The 23,480-nt window shown below is 38.0% G+C and overlaps 1 protein-coding gene across 6 annotated transcripts in view; it reads right to left on the minus strand.

Moving 5' to 3' along the window:
- The window catches only part of LOC136115430 (histone-arginine methyltransferase CARM1-like), a 59,746-nt gene that overhangs the window by 14,864 nt on the left and 21,402 nt on the right, over window positions 1-23,480 (minus strand). For 5 of the 6 annotated variants that reach the window (XM_071802212.1, XM_071802210.1, XM_071802208.1 and 2 more), the window contains exons 3-7: window positions 19,040-19,143; window positions 18,087-18,191; window positions 9,013-9,123; window positions 1,898-2,075; window positions 785-875 (exon numbers count right to left, since the gene is read on the minus strand). In XM_071802212.1, coding sequence (XP_071658313.1) covers window positions 785-875; window positions 1,898-2,075; window positions 9,013-9,123; window positions 18,087-18,191; window positions 19,040-19,143 — 589 coding nt within the window. The remainder of the gene's footprint in view (window positions 1-784; window positions 876-1,897; window positions 2,076-9,012; window positions 9,124-18,086; window positions 18,192-19,039; window positions 19,144-23,480) is intronic. The other variant, XM_071802211.1, reaches the window with a different exon arrangement.

The following is a 23,480-nucleotide window of genomic DNA, read 5'->3' on the forward strand; positions in this document are numbered from 1 at the left end:
GTAAGCTGAAGGAACAGTTGAAAGACTAAATTTATAATCTTCCAGAAAATTTAAAAATAGTTAACCCTGGAGTTCCACAGTACCTTTTATCCAAAACCTTTAAATAATAATCTATAAGTGGCTAACTTACAGATTAATGGATTTGTATCACACAAGGGACTGGAGATGTTTAAAAATAAACTTGCCCTTTGCTAAAAAGGTATCATGTCAATCTTGTCATTAGAATATTGCGGTAAATGTTTCCTCCTACACAGAACACCGCAACAGCTCAACAGTGGATAGCAGCAGTAGGACACTCCAAGGCAAAAGGGGTACAACTTCCAGTTAAAGCTGCATGAAAAGTGTAGGTGGAGAGAAATCACCTACCAAATTGGGAATTGTTCAGGACATGGGAGTTAATACTCTGTAAAGGCTGCCAAGGAATCTTTCTCATGCTCATGCACCTGGGACTTGAGTCAGTACAACGATTAGCGTTCACAGCATACTACTTTGGTGCAGCAAAGGAAACACTAGCACATGTTTCACAGTCAGCTGTTTTTCTTGTACTCCATGGAGTCAATTTCTCTTTCAAAAGAGACTCAGCCAGCTCTAGCACTTTCTGAGACATCCTTCAGACTTGTACAATAAACAACATGACTGTAGGTCAGAGCAGAAGTGAGCATGGAAAACATAAATGTATTCTCTTCCAGTGTGGAATAGATATTTTATGCTGAATCAAATAACTTTTAATTTTTGACTTCTACTGAATCTTTGATAAAAACAAAATAATATAAATAATCATTACCAAAAATTTGCTCTGGAGTAGTGTTCCATGTACAGCTGCTCATCGGAAAAAGGAGCCAAATGAAAGTCACTGTATGTTGGGAACATCATTCCTAGTAAACAAATGACAATACAAAGTAGAAAGGCAAGTGTTCAGGAAGCATTTTGACAACACTGTTAAGTGAATTATTTAACATTAAGCTTTCCCTGTGTAGAGTAAGGAGTTGGACTCAATAATCACCGTGAGTCCTTTCCAACTCAGAGTACTCTGTGATTCTCTAGTCCCACAGGTGTCTCTACAGGAATGTCTTCACTAGTGAAAAACCAGCAGTTCAGAAGCAGCAACTGCTGTACACTTCAGATATCTCAACATCTACTTTAATTAACATATGCACTACTGGAATGTGAATATGCTAAAGAAGTTAGTAAAAAAAAACTTATATACTTACTTCAGAGTAAATACTGAAAATTTTACAAACACAGCAATGTATATTACACCTTTTTTTTTTTTTAACGGATGCTCAAGTTAAGAAACATGATTTTATTTGCATGAAGTGGCAAATCAGTGACAGCACAGAATGAAATCCTGATCTACTAGTTTGCAAGAATGCATTTTTGGTAGAATCTCATACTCTAATGGCTCAGGAAACCAGAGAAATTACCTGCCATTATTTTCTGTGGACGGTGCATCAGACTGCCTAGCAGCTTAAATAAAAGCCCTTGTGTTCTATCGTGCATGTGTCAATGGAAGCAGGAACAAAGCCTGGTCATTTTGAACTGCAGTTCAGTACACTTCTTTACCTTTTTTCATCTGGTATAAAACATAATGCGTAGTTGAATGGGAGGACAGATAAGAGAAGGGAGAAGGAAACAGTTTTTCTTTTGTAAATACATCCTGTAGAAAGAGTCTACAGCAATTGAAATAAAACCTATATCAACTCACAAAACATATATGCTGTTTAAAACTGGCTGTGGGGACAATATTAACATGTTTGCAGAGAATTTGGGACAGATACTTTCCAAACCTAACTGATACTAAATATTAGTGACTTACTCAAAATGTCACAATTTCAGCTCACTTCTTAGACAATTATTCCTTTTTCTATGCAGGGGTTAACTGTGGGGCCACACTCACCGTTTGATTTCAACCACTTTCTAGAATGGAGGTAACTTTCCAGCATCCTTTCATTGAACAGCATATAACCCATCGGTTCAGAAATTACCACATCAACACTCTCAGGTAGGGAGATCTCCTCGATTTTTCCAAACAGAACTGTGATCTTGTCAGAAAGGTTGTTGCTTCTCACCAACAGCTGGAGGAAAAACAAAAGCACACAAAAAGTGTTGACTCCTTTGATTAGCAGAATTTATATCTGAAATCTTAATTAGCATTAAACCCTCTATAGTGTAAACCAACTACCTCAGTCTGTTAATCACAATAAAATAGAAAGGTAGCATATTCTTCCTTTCTACATCAAAATTTCTAAAGACTGGGGCTCACTGGAGCGAACTCAGAGAAATGTATTGTGTGGAATCAGCAATTGACAGTACAAGTACTATTGTCCTGTAAGAGAGAACTGTAATCAATATCTACAAGAAAAAAAAATCTAACAGAAAAAGGTGGATATTTCAATTCAATACAGAAGATTATAAAGAAAGGGTGTTCATAATTCTCCAAATTTTTCCAAATACTATCTTAAGTGAGTTACATAGTCATGAAAAGATAAAGAAACTCAAGAGCTGAAAAGTCTGCATTGAGCAATGTCTAAACATAAATGGAGCAAAGGACTATATTCACATAAACACATTCAAATGGGGCAGTACTTATAGCTAGGATACTGAAGATTTATCTATTTCTGTGTGCATAGTGAACCTCAGACCAAAACGTTTCATGAACAGAAGAAATTTACCTATAATTTTATGTTCAATACAGCAAGCTTTTAAGGAAAATAACAACCTTTTCAAAGCCTCTGTATATCTACATATGGATGCGTATCCTATTTAGCTGTAATGTAGTCAAGACATATGGGAAATATCTAAACCTCTAATGTTTAAATAATGAGTAGAATCTGGATTCTTCTGACACAAATTTATAAAGAAGCAATTATTTCACAGTAATCTGAGGTACACATTGATTTACAGATACACCAGGAAAAACAAGTATACACAATCCAGTAAGCAATAGGAAACACTCCCTCACAGATGTACTTGCACTGGTATAATTGTAACATCAGCAGAAGTACATAATTACTTCAGCAAATCTTTTCCAAAACAGCCTGGGCCTTAGGTAACAGCGATGAAACTTATTACTTGTTCTAAATAGAGAAAGACAGACTCATGTTGTAATTAGCTAATACACTGAAATGTGAATATGCTAAAGCCATTGGTACTGCTGGTACCCAGCCCAAAATAATTTATAGAACAGACCAGAATACTTAATAAAGTCCTAATAATTTCATGATCCTATATAAAATATTTGAATTATTTAGCTTCCTTCAAACAGAGTGAAATGCTAGCCATTAAATACCTTCTCAACACTCTGCAGTGGAGTTATAACACTTTTTTGCTTATAGCTAACCTAATAAATATAACACCTGTGTGAAGGACTTGCACAAAAGCTTGAATGAGTGATACAATTAATGATTTTCACCCATAACCTGCCAATATAAACTACATGCTAATATGATAATAAAACTAGAAAACCAAACCAAACCAAACCCCACTGTACATTAATATGCTATCAATTAGGTAAATATCATTGCTGCTTCTTTTACTGACAAGCATTTGTTTCCAAGAACAGGTTGACAGATTTTATTTGAAAAGTCCTTTAAACCAGATAATACACAAGACGACACATTATGTGATTTTATTTTGGAAATGAAATTAACATTTTGCTCACAGGGGAATTCTGAATCTAAAAATAGCAAACTGTCAAATGACAGCTCAGCAGTAGCATGAATGTACAAAAGGCGAGAAGCCTAAATCATTTGAGACCCTCAAAGACTGTGACATTACTCATATAGTTGGCTAGAGGGCAGCAGAATATTACAATATCTCTATCACATCCAGCAGAGATGCTTATACTATTAAAATTTTTACTTTTACTGGAAGTAGCATGGAGACATTTAGAAAAGGTTTTTCATTGCTATTCTGTATTATTATTATTCTGTATCATTATTATTATTGTTGTTGTCATTGTTATTATTATTACTATTATTACACAACTTTAAAAAATATTGTCAATTTTTATTTGTTTTCTACCCTCAGACACTCCAAAACCAAAAAAAAATTCAAAGAAACACTGTCAGTACTAATCCTTTCCTTTACAGTGTAGTATGACTTGGGAAAGCTAAAGTTACAGTGCTTTTGGCCTTCTGAACCTTATCACAGATGGAAACTTCATTTTTAAAAGGAGTTTAGCTGATGTCGGGTTTTGGCAACAAAGCCTCACAGAAGAGAAACCTCTGCTTATTCACACAAGATTCTTCTCAGTGTCCCACTAATATGCTCTAACAGTGGTGTGAAGAATCAAGGCAATTTCGCATTGATAAACTCTGATTAGTGGCTCATTATTACAAGAACAGAAGCAAAAAAATCAATTAATTCAGAGTAAATATTGGAGAGCTACAGTCTCCCACAAATTCCATGCATCTCTTCTGTACAAGAGGAAGATTCTACAGAAGTAACAGAACCGATTTATAACAGATACAGAACACGAATGTATTATATTAAATGCACTTAAAATACTGTTAACATCTAATCCCAGGCAATATTAGTCCAAAGCTGAGCTTTAAAAATAAATAAATTAACTAATCGTTTTGAAGAGGTGACAAGCTAACAGCTACAAACTAACTCTTTGTCTCAACTACCTCCATCTTCTTCAAACCAACCTTATTTTTGACAGGATTTTAAAATTAATTCACCCTCTGCAGCACCTTCATGAATTGAGGGTTTTACACATAAGAAAGTTATTTCTGCCATCACCAATATGACTTTGCTGCTCAGGCAGTAAGATTGGCCAAGTAATTTAAAAGACTTGCCTTAAAAAAACTATTCCTTCTTTTCTTACACTGAAATTCCCAAGCCATATCTTCATTTTGACAGCTTGCTGTTTTTTCTCATGTAAATTGAAGCTTATTTTTTAAATAACAGCAATTTTTGTGCCTCTTAAAAATCTTATGGGCAAATGAAGAACAAGCAGCTAAGGGTGATGGCAGTAGAGCTTTTTGACTCAGTGCCTTTGGGAATCAACAGCAAATCTGTCGTACAAGGAGAAGAGGTGTATCTGAGTGGGTGTGTTGACAATATTTTTGCCTCCCACATAGTATTTAATAAATTCCTAAAATCACCAAGTTATAAGGAGCACAGTATGTGTGAACAAAAGGAGTGAAATACTTTCAATATTTCATAGCTTTACTAAGGAAAAAAAAATTTCCACCCAGTACCTTATAATTTTTTCAATGAATGAAATAAGTGTGTTGTTTTCAACAGCTGTGTGCTCTCATGATTCTCCTGGATTTCAGGAGACTTTGAAAGCAGGGCAAGATTACAGTGATGGAGGATAAAACTGATACCATAAAACAGAACACAGTTAAATTTGTATCTGGTATATGCACTCACTTCAAATGAGTTGTGTCAGTCTGACACCACATGTGGTCTTATTTGTGTCTGGCTGTTTTTTCCTTTACCTTTTTTCATGCAGCATTCATGAAAATCCAATGTTCAAAAGTCTTTGGTAAAACCAAACAAACACCAGCACCAGATCAAAACTGATCTCTGTAACACATTCAGGTAAGCAGAAGCTTCTCACATATCTCTCTCCTCATGAAAGGTCCCGTTTTATATCTAGACACAGCTGATCTCCCACCCAGTGAAAGAGAGACACAAAAAGATGCTCACTTGTTCTGCAAGCCTGATAATCAACGTCATGGATTATACAAAGCTATGAATAATTCAAGCCTTTTCCATATGACTTCCCCTAGAAATATCATGAAACTCTATAAAATATCATTAACTGTTTTACAATTTGGCACCGAGATCCAACCCAAAAGAAAATAAAGAGTCTGTTTTCTCTGGAGACCAAACAAAACTCTGCAAAAATTCCTCATGGAACAGAAACAAAACTCTGAAAATGAAATAATTGATTCCCAAAGGAATCTCAAAGCTGCAAACAGATTGAAATATTTCACATAGATTTAAAAGATTATCTGTGCAAGCACTGATATGTATATATATATAAAACTCTGACAAAACAGTAAACAGCATGACAGCGCCTTTAATACTAAAACAGAAATAGTCCAATGGTTTTCTGTCTCATTGAGCAACTATCTATTTTTTAGAGATGCTTAAGAACTACGTGTTTGAAACTGTAATCAGACATTAACATACTGAATGCTGGGTGATACAGAGAAAACAACTTCTTCCCACTACATAGAAGACTGATGTAGGTGTAAACATATATATGTGTTAACAACATGCCTTTGTGCAACACTTCAAAAAACACAAACAAAATTGCAAAGTTAATTTGATATACACATTATCTGTACATTTTTCAAAAGTAAACAGCAAGAATGACAGATGACCCACCCAAGCCCCTGTGCAAAAATGTGACAGAGTATTTAATTGGCTGTAATGATCAGTTGTCACAGGTAAGAGTACAGTTATGCACCTGCAAAAGAAAGTCAAATTAGTAGGGTTAGTTTATCAGGCAGCTTTATATATCTCCGCCTCTAAGAGTCTGCACTTCAGTAGCAGCTGCTTTTATCCAAGACTTTAAGTCACTTTCCCAACATCACCTAACAGGAGGTCTCAGAAGTAATTGCACTTGCATCAGAAGTTAAAATATAAGGCTTGGTCCACACTTCAGAGTTCATGCGAACTGCCAAGCCTTTTAAATTTAGAGGTAAACTAGGAGTCTGTGAATTAGATGTTTATCCTACACTAGTTCCAAAGACCACAAGGAGTAGTAGAATGATTTGGGTCGGAAGGGACCTTTAAAGGTCATCTAGTCCAGCCTCCTGCTGTGGGCAAGGATGTCTTCCAATAGACCAGGTTGCTCAAAGCCCCAACCAACTGGACCTTACACACTTCCAGGAATGGGGCAGCCACAACTTCTCTTTCCAGTGCCTCACTACCCTAACCATAAAAAGGTTCTTCCTTAGGTCCAATCTAAACCTATCCTCTTTCCATTTAAACCATTACTCTCTGTTGTGTCACTACAGACTGTGATAAAAAAATCTGTCCCCATCTTTCTTACAGGCCCCTTTTAAGTACTGAAAGGCCACAATAAGGTCTCCCTGGACCCTTCTCCATGCTGAACCCCAACTCTCTCAGCCTGTCCTCACAGCAGAGCTGTTCCAGCTCTCTGATCATTTTTATGGCCTCCTCCAGACGTGCTTCAACAGGTCCATGTCTGTCCTGTACTGAGGGCTCCAAATACACAATATTTGATACAATACAGATGGAGTGTGTGCTGCTTCACAACTAGTGATTTTGCTTACTTCTGACTGGAGTCAAGTTCAAAGCTGTGGCCAAAAGGTAAAAAAACCCATATCCATTATAGTCACTGCTACACATTATACTACTAGTAGGGAAAGCAAGTTGTCTTTTTGCTTTTTTATTATGCTTTCATAAACAAAACTTCTGTCTATCATGAAACAAATATATTGTTCAAAATCATATCTGTCTTCAAAACCCCATGTGAAATAAGAACCACCCTTCACCCTTGCCTCTGAGAGATACCTTCTGTATATTAACAGTTTCAATGCTTTTCATATATCTGACAAAATGACAGATATCAGGAAAAAATTGCCTTTAATTACAAAGAAACTTTCTAATTATTCAGATTATAATAAGAATATATATGTTCTTTCAGAACGCACATGCTAAATTGGGCTAGTAAATGCTTGCCAATTCCAAAAGTAAAACTCACATAATAAGAAAACATTTGTCAATAGCAACACAAATGAGGTGAAAGTGGAAAATGCTTGTATGAAACAACAGCTTTCCTCAATACATAAGTTAATGCAAAATGCATATGGGAAGATTATGGAGTCCTCTATTTACACTAGAATGAAAACCACCACAAATTTATACATTAATAACTGCTTCTATCTGAAGAGAAATAAAAAAATATAATATCCACATTTTCTTATTTAAAACCTGAGCAGATTATCTCAGTTTCCAATACCAATGCATTTCCTTCACAGTGTTACAGTCAACAGCAGGTGTTGGCCAGCCTTTACCAAGAGCAGGGCTGGATGGGAGCTTTCACTGAACTGCTGCATGTTGTGGGCTTAGAGAAGTATGAACTCCCAAAGTTGCTCACGAATATTTATACTATAGATCAGTAAAGAAAAAAGAAAAATAAACATCTAGATACAGCAAATGTTTTCTAGGTATGGGATGAAAAATCCTCCACTTCACCACTTTTCATGCTCTTCCGCATTAAAACTATTTTTAAAACTCAGCTAGAGGTGGTCAGTGTAAACAAAATTTATAACAATAATGCTCACACTTCTCCCTACGCATTCTGATGTTCACCTAAATAAGTAGAGGCTGTGAGAAAAAACATTGAAAATTTTGCTCTTGCTGCTATTTAGGATTAACACATTTTAGGAAGGGAACTCCTTCTCCTTCTCCTTCTTCTCCTTCTCCTTCTCCTTCTCCTTCTCCTTCTCCTTCTCCTTCTCCTTCTCCTTCGCCTTCGCCTTCGCCTTCGCCTTCTCCTTCAAGTTACCAATATCGCTATGAAAACCTTTTTTTTTTTAAATCACATTAGAATGCTTTGAAAAAACAATATCTAAAAAAAAATAAAGTACATTCTTTTGACATGTTCTTTTTAAACCCTAAGATCACAGTTTCATAAGAAGGCTAGGAGACCTAAGTGATCACTCTTAGTGGAAAATTAACTCAACTGTCTGGTAACACAAATGTCCAAGAGCCTTAGAAAAAATCCACCCAAATGTTTTTGCACAGAACCCATGAAAACAACATCTGGTTTAATTTTTTTTTCCCCTTTTGAAAGTAAAAAGTTCAATCACAGTTACAAGACATCACCTTTTTTCACCGAAACAACAATCCTTTATTTATTGCACATGCTAGAGCACCTTCAGCAATTACCTTCTGAAAAGCGTTGGCCGTTAGAGACCTGACTTCTTAGGAAAATCAAACAGAAGCCTTTTTCAGGCACATTTCTAATCTTTTCATTCTACACCATTCTAACACTTCAGTCAGGTGAAAAACACTTACCTCTGCATATTTTGCCACTGAACTGGCTTCAACTGCATAGACTTTTCTGGCTCCAGCCTGCACTGCAAAAAATGAAAGGATGCCTGACCCGCAGCCAACATCTAGGACAACCTTGAAAGCAAGAGGCAGACCAAAAGAAACAAAATAATCAAAGAGTCACTTCCTGACACCTTTTTTAAGTGACTAAATTTTCATAGCTATACCCTGCATTTAGTAAGCCTGGCATTATGTAAAAATATTACTAATTTCACTCCAAAAAGTGAAAAAGCTTCTTAATGAAGAGTTTTAATGCCTTTATTACTTATTCTAGCAGCAACAGCATATATTTAAAAGATTGTGGATTATGTTTATGTGTAAATACATCATTATGGTTTGGTGGAAATCAATTTTTGTAACGGAATTCCTTTAGGAGAAAAAAGGAAAAACAAGTGTAGTCTGAATACACTGGGAAAGAAGGGAAGACATGAAAATAATAATTCTTTGAAGGACTGCAGTCACGTCTTACTGAATGAAAAATCACTCTATGATGTGGAAGTATCTTGAATGAAACCAAACTATGTATCTTTGTTCAAATATTGGTTCTGCCTGCTGATCTTAGTATTAGACCTTTAATTGCACTGCTCGATATGGTGTTTCTCAAAGGCCCTCAGTTAAATATAAATCCCAAAGCCTCATTTTCTCCGTCAGTCAGGTGGCTCACTTGTAAGCCAAAATGTTGACTGAAATGTTTCAAACGGTCAAAATTTTTGTTTCAGTGTACAGTTTAATGCAAAGCCAAGTTTAATCCAAAGCCAGTGGCTGTTGCAACAGTCCAGACAAGCCCCCAGTTCCTACCTTCCTTCTGTTGTACAGGTCGCTGAACACTGCTGCAGAGGCGTAAATAAGTACATAGAGAGGCTAGCTGCTAGAGAAATGGTTACAATGATGTGACTGATATGATCTTTGATGCAAAGCTGACTTTTACACTGCCCAAGAGAATCAGGTTAATACCAGTACCTTGCTTCCCCAAAATTTTAATACCAACTTTGAGAAAAATCTCACAGAGTGTGACAACCTTGAAGCACTCCCCCCATGCTTAGCAGAACAAAGACCTTGTTATGCCTTAAACGTCTGGTTTTTGTTACTTTGGGAGGAGGAGATAGATGACACCTCATCTTATCTTTCCTGAAGTTTTATGGCCATGGAGGCAGACACCTTGGAAGATAAGGACAATTAACAGTGTTGCTGTAAAAGGTCTCACGGTCTGACTGGGATGGTAGAGATGAACCATCTGTCGGACAACCAACTATCAGAAGAAACCACGAACCAACAGCTACCCCTGACAGGCAAGACAACTCACTTCTGGTCAATACCATGAACCTTCCCCTAGTTTGAAGACACCAGACTCATTTCCAGAAGAGTCTTCCTAATTAGCATGAAGAGCAAGCAGAGGGAGGAGATGAACTGCCTTCTCCTATCTCGCATGTAAATGAACTGGGTTATAAAACAACCTCACGTATGATACAGGTTGGTGGTGTGTAAATCTTCAGCGCGTCCCCCCCTCCAGAGGTCGTAGCGGGACCGATGTACCTGTGGAGTGGTGATATCTTACTCTCCCTCTCTGTCTCTCTCTCTCTCTCTCCTTTTCTCTTTCTGATATCTTAGTTTTTCTCTTCTCCCTCTCCCTTCCTTTTTCTTAAACATATAAAGTAATTTCATTATAAGTTCTGCTACTAAAGTCTTGTCAAGTTTTGCATTACAGTTACTAATTGTTGCCAATCCACCGTTTTCAGAAGGGCTTTTGTTGTCAACGTATTGATAAATTCCGTGGTACTACAACACACTTTTGCCAAGTCACTAATTGCAGTAATTTGTATACCACCATGTGCTTTTAGTAAATTCATAATTGGACCCCGGAGTGACTGTCTGTCATTCACTTAGCATTGCCGCACAGAATTACCTGGAGTTAACTCACACCTGATCTCATCTGTTGAGTCAGGGCACGTGTCGCATTCAGAGTTAACTCATCCCTCATCCCATCTGTTGGGACGGGACACAGAGCAGATCACCATTCGGGCTCCTCCTGTGTTTTGGTGCTTGACTGAAAACAAGAAGTGACTGTTTTCCTCTCCCTGTGGCTGAAATTCCCATTAACTTTTTATTCAAGATCTGAAATTCATGAGCCTGTTAGGTGACTTCAGCCACTTGAAACTGGAATCTTCCAAGATTTCAGTGGGGAGGTTGAACGGGAGATAGTTGGGATCTTCACAGGCACTTTTTAGAGGCAAAAGCCTTGAGCATCAACACCCGGCTGTGCAGCTGGTATCATAGGTAGAAATTTGGCTTTTATGAGCACACTACCTTCTTGAGGAATTAAGACTGATGGGGAGAGACAGGACCATGGGGTGAGAGTATCTTTGCCATCAGTTTTCCAACCTAACAAGGAGTGCTGAAAAACTATGTACATGTTGGAGGTCATCATAGCCTCAAGAGAAATGAAGGCATGAGGGGAACTGTTCAGGAAGACAGCACAATGCACCCCTTGTAAAAGCAGCACGACAAGGGAGCCATCTGAGATGCACATATACTAGCACACATAGCATGGGAAAAAACCAGGAATCTGAAGTCCATGCACAGATGCACAGCTTTCACAGAACCACAGAATGTCAGGGATTGGAAGGGACCTCGAAAGATCATTCAGTCCAATCCTCATGTCGGAGCAGGAACACTTAGATGAGGCTACACAGGAATGTGTCCAGGTGGGTTTTGAATGTCTCCAGAGAAGGAGACTCCACAACCTCCCTGGGCAGCCTGTTCCAGTGTCTGTCACCCTCACTGAGAAGAAGTTTCTTCTCAAATTTAAGCGTAACCTCTTGCGTTCCAATTTGAACCCATTACCCCTTGTCTTACCATTGGTTGTCACTGAGAAGAGCCTGGCTCCATCCTCGTGACACTCACCCTTCATATATTCATAAACATTAATAAGCTTTCATCTCACTGGGATTACAGAGACATGGTGGGATAGCTTGCACAGCTAATGCTGCAATGGATGGCTAAAGGCTCTCAGAAAGGACAGGCTGACAAGGTCAGGATGAGGGGTTGTACTCTGTGCGAAGTGTGACTCAAGTGCACGGAGCTTTGAGAACAGGCAATGAGCTAGCTGAGAGTTTATGGGTAGGGATGAGAAGATACAGTGTAGGGATACAGATATTATTGAGGTAGGCATCTGATCAAGAAGAGGACATGATCAAGCAGAGGATGGAAATTATGCCTTCTGGAGGAAACCTCATGAACATAAGCCCACTACTTATTGGGAAATTCAACCACCCTAATTCCTTCTGGAAGGGTGGTATGGTGGGGCCCAACCAGTCCAGGGGATTTCTGGAGTATCTTGATGATTTCCTGATAGTAGTGATCAATAAACTGAGCTGCTAACAAACATTCTCAGCCTAGAGTGAGGACAACTTCTGGAAAGCAGCTTTGTAAAAAAAGAGACCTAAGGGTCCTCCTGCCAGACAACAAACTCAATACAAGTCAGCCCTTGCAGCCAAGGCCACCAACTGCCTACTGAGCTGTATTAGAAAGAGTGCAACCAGCAGACATCAGGGAAAGGCCATTTTTAAGATAACAGTTGGGGGTCTCTGCAGTTTTGATCTCCTCAGCACATGACACACACGAACACTTGCAGTCTCATGGAGGTCCACCAAGATAATAGGTGAGTGAAGGACATGACATGAAGAGAGGCTTGACAGAAATCAGTTTGTCTAGTTTTAACAAGAGGAGGCAGGCTAACGGAAGAGCTTACTGCTGTCTTAATCTGCCTAATAGGATTTCAGAGAAAACTGAGACAGTCTCTTCTTGAAAGAGACACATGGTGATGGGACAACAGGCAACAGACAAGACTTTACACAAGAAATTCCAACAGATATAGTAAAATTTTTCACTGTACGGATTGTCAGACACTGGAACAGGTTGCCTACAGAGTTTGTGGCATCTCCATCCTTGGATTCATTCAAAATGTAACTGGTCAGACCTTAAGCAACCTGGTCTAGTTGGCCTTGCTTTCAGTAGTGGTTTGGACTAGAGATCTCCAGATGTTCTTTCTGACCTAAATTACTTCAATTAATTGAACTTGTAATAGCATACCTTGCTCTCCAAGTGGCACTGCTGTTATTGCTGGCATCTCCTACAGAAAGTTTTGCTACCCGTAGACAGGAAAAGCATCCTAACAGAGCTGTGGAGCAGCCATTAAGACAAAGTGCTGTGAAATAACAATACATGGTACTAGTATGTGTTTTTCTGAAAAGCAGAATTTTAAACACATACTTGGGTGATTATAATGTCATGCATATTGAGAGGAAAGATGGTAGAGTGTATGTGCTTCAGTATTTATTTTGAAATGTGACATTTTTCATTCAAAATTACTATATATCAGCAAGATGATACAAAGAAAAAATAAATATATATATATACACTTTTTTTTTAGCATTTGCCTTCGGCTGCACATTGTGAATGGTTAATTTGTGTGATCCTTCATCCAGGATCATTGCAGATATTCTAATTCTAGTTGCTTTACTTTTAAGCAAACTATTCATAAATAGACTACAAATGAAAAATTCAAAAGGCTCAAGCATAAACTTGTCAGCTTTTATTCAGTTTGAAACAGCATTATACACTGCTACTGTAAAATTTATTTATGAGTCTTTTTTTTTAGGATAACTAATGAAAACACTTTGAACTCTCCCTTTTGCCTCTATAACAGTTCAAAATCTAAGACAAAGTTTTACTAAAAAAGTTACTGAAAACTCTAAGGTGAATCCTTCCAAGAGAAAATATAAAGGACTATTCGTGGGTAAGAATTGCCATATTAATGTGAAGAATCCAGCCTCAGATTTGTTATGTTCTGAATGAGTTCTCCTTATCCTTTTAAGCTTTTATAGATATAAATGGTCAATCCATGCACTGTTCCCAGTTGTCCTAAAGTAGTTTACCTCTGACAGACTATTTGAATTTATCACCAAAATTCCTCTCAAAGGCTCCAGAATCAATTTTGTCCAGCACAAGTTAGAAAAACTGTTGAACTTTATCATAAAGATTTTTTTTTCAAAAACAAAGCTTAGAGTAAGAAAAAAAATACTTTATCACCTGATATCCTTTCACTATATGCAATAATAGTTGTATAATAAATTACTACAGAATTTAGGGAAGTAGGTAGCAAAGGTGAAGAAATATATTGGAGGGATGCAGACTAGGTAGGAAAAAAGATACACAGCAATTGAATAAAACTTTTTCCAATAAAAATAATTATGTCCCTTTTGCCTTTTTTATCTCCTCACTGCCATTATTAAATGTTTCTGCCTGCCTTACAGTTTCTTTATGTAAGACAAACAAAATTGCATGTTTCCAACAGATCAAGACTCAGCACAATGGGTTTCTCACATTCTCTTGGGAAAGCATTTTGCTACAATGTAGGAAGTTCAGTTTTTTCAGCTACATTTATTCTGAAAAATTGCCATTTCTCAACAGAATCAGGAAAAAGAGAGATCATTTTCTAGGTGGGTGGTCGACACCACCCAGGCTGTAAGTCTTACTATTAGGTATGCTGAAGAGAAGCCAAAGCACCTCCAACATTTGGGAAAGTAAACAAACCAAGAGCTAAGGTAAGCAAGCTGTACTGCTACACAGCAGTGAGATTTCCTACAGAGGAAAAGAGTATGCAAAACCTCAGTTCCTTACTGCAGGCACAAAAAAATTGGAATGGGTATGTTACCTACAGAGAAATCTGCCTTTTGCATTATGACATTGGAACATCCTATTTGGCAAGAAGCCAATGGCAAATCAAATCCTCCCTTCTGTTTCGTTCCCCATATATTCAAGTTACCTATTCCACTACATATATAATCCATTAATGATACAGTAGCTCCGTGTACCCAGCTGCTATCATCTGATACCACATGCTTTGGGGTTTGATTCTGTTTAGGCTTGATATTAAGAAAAACTTGTTCATGTAAATGGTTGTGAGGCATTGGAACCTGCTGCCCAGGGAAATGGTTGAGTCACCATCCCCGGAGGTGTTTAAAAGATGTGTAGATGAGGTTCGTATGGACATGGTTTAGTGGTGGACTTGGCAATGCTAGGTCAATGGTTGGACTCAATGATCTTAATGGTCTTTTCCAACCAAAATGATTCCATGATTCTATGATGCTCATAGCAAACTGGAGCAGCCCTGTGCACAGCACTAGTTCACTAACCTTATCGAATTAAGTAAGAGAGGAGGATTGTCTCAGGTCTGAAAGAAATTACAGAGACTGAAACATATTTGTTTCACTTCTATAAAGGTTTGTTTCATTTCTATAAAGGTTTGATTCATTTCTATTTAAGTAAATAGTTATGTGTAGTTCTGAAAGATGCACAGTTCACCTAAGTTGCATGGCAAAGAAAAATTATCAGCTGTACTTGGTTTTGTTACTAAACTTAATAGTTAAAACGTAATGATCTTAAAACAATGCAGATAAATTTCACATTTATGACTCTCCTCACTTTGGCCATAAATATGCTACACATTTAAAGAAAAATGTTTTGTTTGGTATTTGCTTTTATGTTATTAAAACTATTTTCTGTGATGTAATAAAGCCATTTGTACTGGCATGAGCTAAAGTCGGAGCCTCCTTTTGATAGTAAGTGCACACAGAAAGATAAGAGAAAGGAAGGGGAAAGGAGAAAGGATAAAAAAAAAATGACAACAGCGTGAAAAATAATTGCAGCTTTATTTTCTCTATTGTTTTTGTTTGCAGTCTGATGGCCAAACATCATGAACAGAGCTCACATGGTCTCAGCTGACATTTTGAGACCTAGAAAACATTTCTGCTAGGCTGCTGCTTACAGACTACCTATTTGCTTACAGAAGGTCACATGTAGTCAACTTTTTTGCTGGTTTTTATTGATTTGTTAAGAGAGGTGAGCAGTGTCATAGCAAGAAATGCAGATGACACAGTATCTAGTGATTAAAGAGCAAAGTGAGCTAGTGATGGTAGTCCACAGGAGAACTCAGTGCTGATTAATATAACTTTGTGGAAAATCTGAACTGTTTCTGTGCAATTCAGATCCTAAATGAATAATCATCATCCACAACAACAACAAAGAGCCTAGACAGCATTTTGAATTGTTTGGTGAAGATCAATGCTCAATGGACAGATGCAGTCCCAGGAAAAAATGTCAAGAATCACGAGAAGTACAATAACAAATAACTAGGGAGTTAGAATTCTGCAATATAAATCAATTGTATGGAACCGTCTACACTACCACACATAGCTGCTGCCAATTCTGCTTGGAATAGGAGCTGCAAAATTAATGGTGACACTGAGAAATATGGCAAGGATGACAATAGGGTATGTGCAATTTCTTCACACAGAAGACAACAGAGAAGATCATGAACACTGACCTCAGAAGCAAGGCTACACAAGGAGAGACAACAAAAAATTACACAATGGAGGAATGATATAAAGAAAATTAGAACTTCAGTCCTCCTTCGCCTCACAATATAAGAGCAAACTGACAGAATTAGAAAGCTGATAAATTAAAAATCGTACTAAATGATATACTTTTCTGAACAACATGTGATTACATTATAGAATTTGTTGCTGTATTAAGGGTGGAGTCAGAGAAGAGTGTGCATGGGGACTGGTGTCCTGGAGAGGGTCAGACAGTCTCTAGCTAGTGTGACTGATTGAAATGGGGGCGGGTGGAGGGGGAAGTAAAATATACTCGGTCTATGCTTTGCATTTCAAGAGCCCTAAAAAATGAAATTAGAAAATTACTTCATCTGTGGCTAGGAGGCAGATTATCCCTGATCTCCTCAGTGTAAGTTTTCTTTTGTCTTTTGCTGAAGTATCTGATTTAGACAATGTGAGAGGGAGAGGACTAGATAAAGAAGTAACAAACATCATTATATTCATTACAGTAGTCTTCAAGATCTAGATACATATTTCGGAGATGAATTTTGCATCTGAAGTTGTAAGTTTCTGCATTGTTTCCAAATCTTTGCCTTCTACAAATGGAGTCACACCAGCCACTTATGTGCTTGTTAAGTTCATAATGACTGTGAGATGCAAAAACATTCAGTGTAGATGTCCATGAATGAGATATAAACTAGAATACATTTGCAGGTATTTGCAAGAGACTACATGGCACAATAACAAATACACAGTCAACAGTTAGGGAAATTAACATTGTATATGAACTCCAAGATGCCAAATGGAATGATAACAGCCCAAAATGTCAAGAAACATATATGTGTAGGTTCCCAGACTGCCCAGAGAAGACAGCAGAGGAATGCGTAGCTCATGTTTGGATCCATGTTTGGCGTCATTCATCCTGAGGATGTACCATCACCATCATACATTGTCATCTATGTGCTTGACAAAATGCACTAATAATAGTCACAGAATCACAGAATGTCAGGGATTGGAAGGGACCCCAAAAGACCATTTAGTCCAATCCCCCTGCTGGAGCAGGAACACCCAGATGAGGTTACACAGGAATGTGTCCAGGTAGGTTTTGAATGTCTCCAGAGAAGAAGACTCCACAACCCCCCTGGGCAGCCTGTTCCAATGTTCCATTACCCTCACTGTGAAGAAGTTTCTTCTCAAATTTAAGTGGAACCTCTTGTGTTCCAGTCTGAACCCATTACCCCTTGTCCTATCATTGGTTGTCACCGAGAAGAGCCTGGCTCCATCCTCGTGACACTCGCCCTTTATATATCTGTAAACATTAATGAGGTCACCCCTCAGTCTCCTCCTCTCCAAACTAAAGAGACCCAGCTCCCTCAGCCTTTCTTCATAAGGGAGATGCTCCACTCCATCATCTTTGTTGCCCTGCTCTGGACTCTCTCCAGCAGTTCCCTGTCCTTCTGGAACTGAGGGACCCAGAACTGGACACAATATTCCAGATATTAAGCAGACATGAATTAGAATATTCACACACAAAGTCCCAGGTGAGAAAAGGCTCCAGTCTGATCAGCATTGTTCTACAGAGCAAGTTGAAGTTTAAAGCCTCAGAAGCATACTGCAACATTTAAGACTTTTAACAGACCTTACCTTGTCTGCAAAATCTATGTGGTTCTGTATGATAGCTCTGTAATAAGTGGCTGTCCTCACAAAATCCTGCATCATATTCTGTTGTTGAGACAGACAGCCATAAAACTGAAAGGAAAGGAGGAGAGGAAAAACAGAAAAACAGAAAAAAAAAAAAAAAAAAAAAAAGATAAAGCCCATCTTCTATCAATCTTACTTTAATTACTTAGTAATTACAGTATCACAGTATGTTTGGGATTGGAAGGCACCTCAGAAGATCATCTAGTCCAATCCCCCTGCCAGAGCAGGAACGCCTAGGTGAGGTCACACAGGAACATGTCCAGGTGAGGTTTTGAATGTCTCCAGGGAAGGAGACTCCACAACCCCCCTGGGCAGCCTGTTCCAGTGTCTGTCACCCTCACTGAGAAGAAGTTTCTTCTCAAATTTAAGTGGAATCTCTTGTGTTCCAGCTTGATCCCATTACCCCTTGTCCTATCATTATTTGCCACCGAGAAGAGCCTGTCTCCATCCTCATGGCACTCACCTTTTATATTCTTATAGACATTAATAAGGTCCCCCCTCAGTCTCCTATTCTCCAAACTAAAGAGACCCAGCTCCCTCAGCCTTTCTTCATACGGGAGATGCTCCACTCCCTTAATCATCTTTGTAGCCCTACGCTGGACTCTCTCCAGCAGTTCCCTGTCCTTCTGGAACTGAGGGGCCCAGAACTGGACACAATATTCCAGATGTGGTCTCACCAGGGCAGAGTAGAGGGGAAGGAGAACCTCGCTCGACCTACTAACCACCCCCCTTCTAATACACCCCAGGATGCCTTCCTGGCCACAAGGGCACAGTGCTGGCTCATATCAAAGTCCTAAGCATCCTCTGAATAAACCTCAGCTATCTAACTGACCTGATTACTGAAGTCAAGCAAACAGTAACTTAAATTGCACAAACTGGCACTGTAGTTTCATTACCTGAAAATACTGAGCAGCAGATGCTTCCTCTGTTCGCTGACTGAACACAGAGTACTTCTTCTGGCTACAGCATCTCTGCAATGCATTTGAAAATGTGTTGTATTCTGGAAAAGAAAAATAGAAAAGACATAAATGTAGCAAAAATTACAAGGATAGTAACTAAAGATAAACATCCAAAGACAAGATAAGAACACATTCAGTCACACTTGAGAGGAATGTTTCATTTGGCTTATGATGTTCATAAATACACAGTAAACAGTTTCAAATTTTGTTAAACAGGCAAGAGCTCCTGCAAATATCTGGCCACCACTAAAAGATTTTAAGAAGCACCCAGATGCATGCAAGTGTTGTCAAGGATTCTCTATTCAGTTTAGTTGGTGAACTCTAAGTGAGGAGTGGTTGAACATAAAGCCTCAACCTGCTGTTTCAGGTTAATCTACACAGAGTAATCCAAGCTCCACACAGAGAACCACTGAGGGTTAGTGAGAAACATGTGGATTTGAGTGAGGAGGTTTATAACCAAGAACAAAACATTCAAATTCAATTGGCCTAAAAAGCCAGGCTGAGGACCACCTTTTCTTCCTTTAGAAGAAATCTAGCTAAAAAGATGACAGGTATAGCCCTTGGGCTTCTGTAGACAAGGTGACTTCTCACATTAGGGAAGTAACAGGAAAAATCATGTGGACCTATAAAACAAACAACACAGACGCTTTTGTGTCCAGTTTTTAAGATTAAAACAGCTCCACAAGCAAAAAATAGTTCATTGATGTCCAAAAGAAAGGCACATACAGTAAGTGGAGAAAATATCTAGAAAAAACTCCTATAAGGAAAAATTGTTGGGAGGGAACATAGCTTACAACAATAAAACCAGGGATGGAATTTTTGCATCTTCTTTTCATACAAAGACAAGAGAAGACGGAGCAGACCACACCACATTTATAACTTGCTAAACCAAAGATACAGGAAACTCCTACAACAGTTCATTACAAGGAAGAGTGGTCAAAATTACAGACAATGCCAGTCTTCTCCTGGAAGATGCAAAAATCAACTTAAAACAGATTAATCTTTCTGTTCTTTCTCTGCATGAAAAGACAAAACCAGAAAAATTCTGACACTGGACAGTGGAGATTTTTTCCAGGTAATTACACATCGTCTTAATCTTCTCCTTTTTTTTTTTCCTATCTGAAGGCAAGAGATGATGCTACAGATTCAGTGACATGCTTGACTCCTTTCTTTTCTAGTCAATCTTCAACATTATTTTCATGCCTCTGCAGACACTATTTGATAACCAAGAAGACTGTATTTAGTCTTTGGGGTCTAGGAATTACAATGAATTCCAAAACCACAACACTAAAAAAAACCTGGAAAAGCTTGCCTAGAGAGGTTATGCTGCAGAAGTTTTTGTCCTTGGAACTTTTCAAAACATTACTGTATAAAGCTCTGAGAAACTTGGGGCTGAACCTATTTTGCAAAGGAGGCTTCACCAGATGACCAAATGACTTGTCTTCCAATTAAATCTTCTTTGATTATTATCAGACACTTAATTCTGTTGAAGCTGAACAGGTCAAACTGATTACTGCACAAGTCTAATGCCCACCAAGCGTTTGTAACAGCCACATAAACAAGTTAATACAGGAAAAGCATCTAGAAAGCTCAGAGCCACTTTGTGACAGTGGATTAGAGACTGGAGTATGACACAGAACCACATTTTCTGCACCGGAGGTGAGAAGTTAGGGATTACTAATGTGATCAAAAGTAAAAACCTTCCTGCTTTTTAAAGTCATTTCAGAGGCAGCACCTCCTACCATTCTTTCGAGACTAGCAAATTCTGGATTTCACAATCACTGCAAATTGCAGGGGTGTAATTACAGTCAAGGCATTGAATAAGTTCTCCTCTCAACAAGTTGCACCTCATTGTTTACGCAATAAAACTCTGCAAGAGTTTCAAGCTGCAAGATGAAATACATTTGTGAATTTAACTGCTTTCTAAATTAACTCAAATAAAACAAGATTCAGGTAATCAAACTCTTTTTAAAATTATTTTCTGAAAAACAAAATCACTACTTTAGACAGTAACTAGCAAGCAACCATGGAGCCATTTGGTCCTTTACTTCACCAATTTATTATGTGACACAAATTCCTAGGTGTAAACTGCTGAACAGCATCCTTGCAACCTGTGGGTCTTGAGGCGTATCAACCAGTTGTTCCCACATGCACTGCTTTGGTTTGTATGACCGAATAGTCTCAGTGCATGCTAACTGGCATTTGTTTGGATGAAATTAAACTAAATTATGCACTCCAGGAATAAACTTTGACAGGCAATAGTCATTTAGTCTGTGTGACCAGACTAGATCCAATGCAAAGTAAACACACTTTCCACTCTTGCCTCCTTCCCTCCTTCTCAAATGAGAACAGCCTGCATACCAGGGCCCCAGCACCAATTGTTCTGTTCTGCAAACTTGTTCCGTCTGGACTGTGTGACTTGGTAATGGAATCATAGCTCATTAGATCCATATGCCATTACATGAAATAATAATTTGGGGAAAAAAAAGAAAATCACAGCAAGACATACCATGTTCTTTTACTTGAATTAATTGCAGTAACAGCATGTATGTTTACACATACAAAACTCAATGTATGCCTTTAATATATTTCACCTATATATATACATCTACAGACACACACTCATATGTCTCTAGGTCAGTTCTGTATGCGGAGATACACAAGTACTATATGTTAGAAATAATTGAAAACAGTAAATAACACCTTTTTCCCCACCTGTACTGTGCTTCTATGGAAAGAGCACAGGTATTAGAGCTGGCACACAATTGTCAAGGTGAGTTGAACTAGCAAAATAACACCTACAGACACCAGCCATTGGCATTTCAAATGCCTGGATGTACCGTGAAAGTGGCTGGAGACCAGTGTTATGAGGTTTGAAAGGAACCTGCCTTCTACCACAACCCTGAAACAACAATTCATCCTGTGCTCATGAACTAATTCCATGCTAAATTAAGCAGCTTATTTCCACTAAGGAGCAGAGAGCTGCATACCAAGTCTGTCACAGATGAGTTACAAACTGGTTGGGTGGTGTATTACAGATAGATGATCTTTGTTTTTGAAAGTAAAGCCTGTAGGCTACTAACTTTCATTTTTATTGCCTCCTTGATCATACTCAGATGTTTAACATATGTTCAGCAGGAAATGAAAGATACAGTCTATAACTTATGATTGTCTACATGCTGGAACCAGAACAGCAATTCTCTGTGTGGGCACAAGCAGGCATGAATTTCCCTCCCCCCATTCCTCACTCCTCATCTTCCTCTATGTTTCTAAAAGACAGAAGACTTAGAAAACCTTATTGCATTTTCCTATCACTTTTAACATATGATAAAGGACCTTTCAGTCCATTTTTGAATAACAGAATTATTTTTATTTATTATACACACATGCACACTTGCAAATACATAAAACTGAGGGTAACACCTACACTTCTACACAGCAAACAACAAAAGGTTAGCTTAGACTTCTTTGTAAAAACATAAAACTTTCTCAAGACTGGACAATGTTTGATTTACCCAACATGTAGAAGAAGGTACCAGCAAGCTGTTTCTATGGCATGAGGAAATAATATTCTACAAGTAACTTTCAGATTAATGCGGCAGCCAATACATTCCATTTAATATCAACAGGTTTGTCATTTAATCTGAACAGACTTTACTTTGACTAGTCCATTATACTTCTGTCTTTGTATCCATGAGTTGTTGCACGGACTAACAGGCCATTTCACTTTATTTTCTGCTGAGTTTTAAAGATGGAAAAATATAGAAAGCAATCAATTTTTTCATGTTAACAAGCAAAATCAGAAGTCATAAATTAAGAGACTTATCTATATTGTTATTATCTTTTTTCACAATACATAGCTATATAAGTGAATTAAACACAAATCACCAAGGAATATAAGCTAGAGAGGACTGAATTTACCACTTACCACTTTCCTCTCAGGAAAAATAGCAAACTGTACAGAAATCAGCTGGATTTTTTACAAATACTTGTTTGTAAAGGTGGTGAAGAGCACTAAGAGTAATATATTTTGCCTTGGGATCCCAAACTATCAATGCCTTTTGGAATCAGAACCATCCTAGGTAGGCAGGACGTAGTAAAGATTGCAGTCCAAAGCGTACTGACAAACTTGCCTGACTTAATTAGGAGCAGTGAGCTAATAAATTGCTAAACACCTAATCTCAATTATTGTTTCGATTATGATGTTGGTTTCTGTAAGAGACAATATTGTATTGCAGACTCAAGAAAAATTATAATAACTTAATGGAACCACAACACTGATCTGTAACATTGAGATACATACATTTAAAAAACAAAGCCAACAACAACAAAACAGAAACTCACAATCATTCTCAGCTTACATTCATATTGTTTTAGC

The sequence above is a fragment of the Patagioenas fasciata genome, chromosome Z (assembly GCF_037038585.1).
Source record: "Patagioenas fasciata isolate bPatFas1 chromosome Z, bPatFas1.hap1, whole genome shotgun sequence".
In the NCBI taxonomy this organism is placed as follows: domain Eukaryota; kingdom Metazoa; phylum Chordata; class Aves; order Columbiformes; family Columbidae; genus Patagioenas; species Patagioenas fasciata.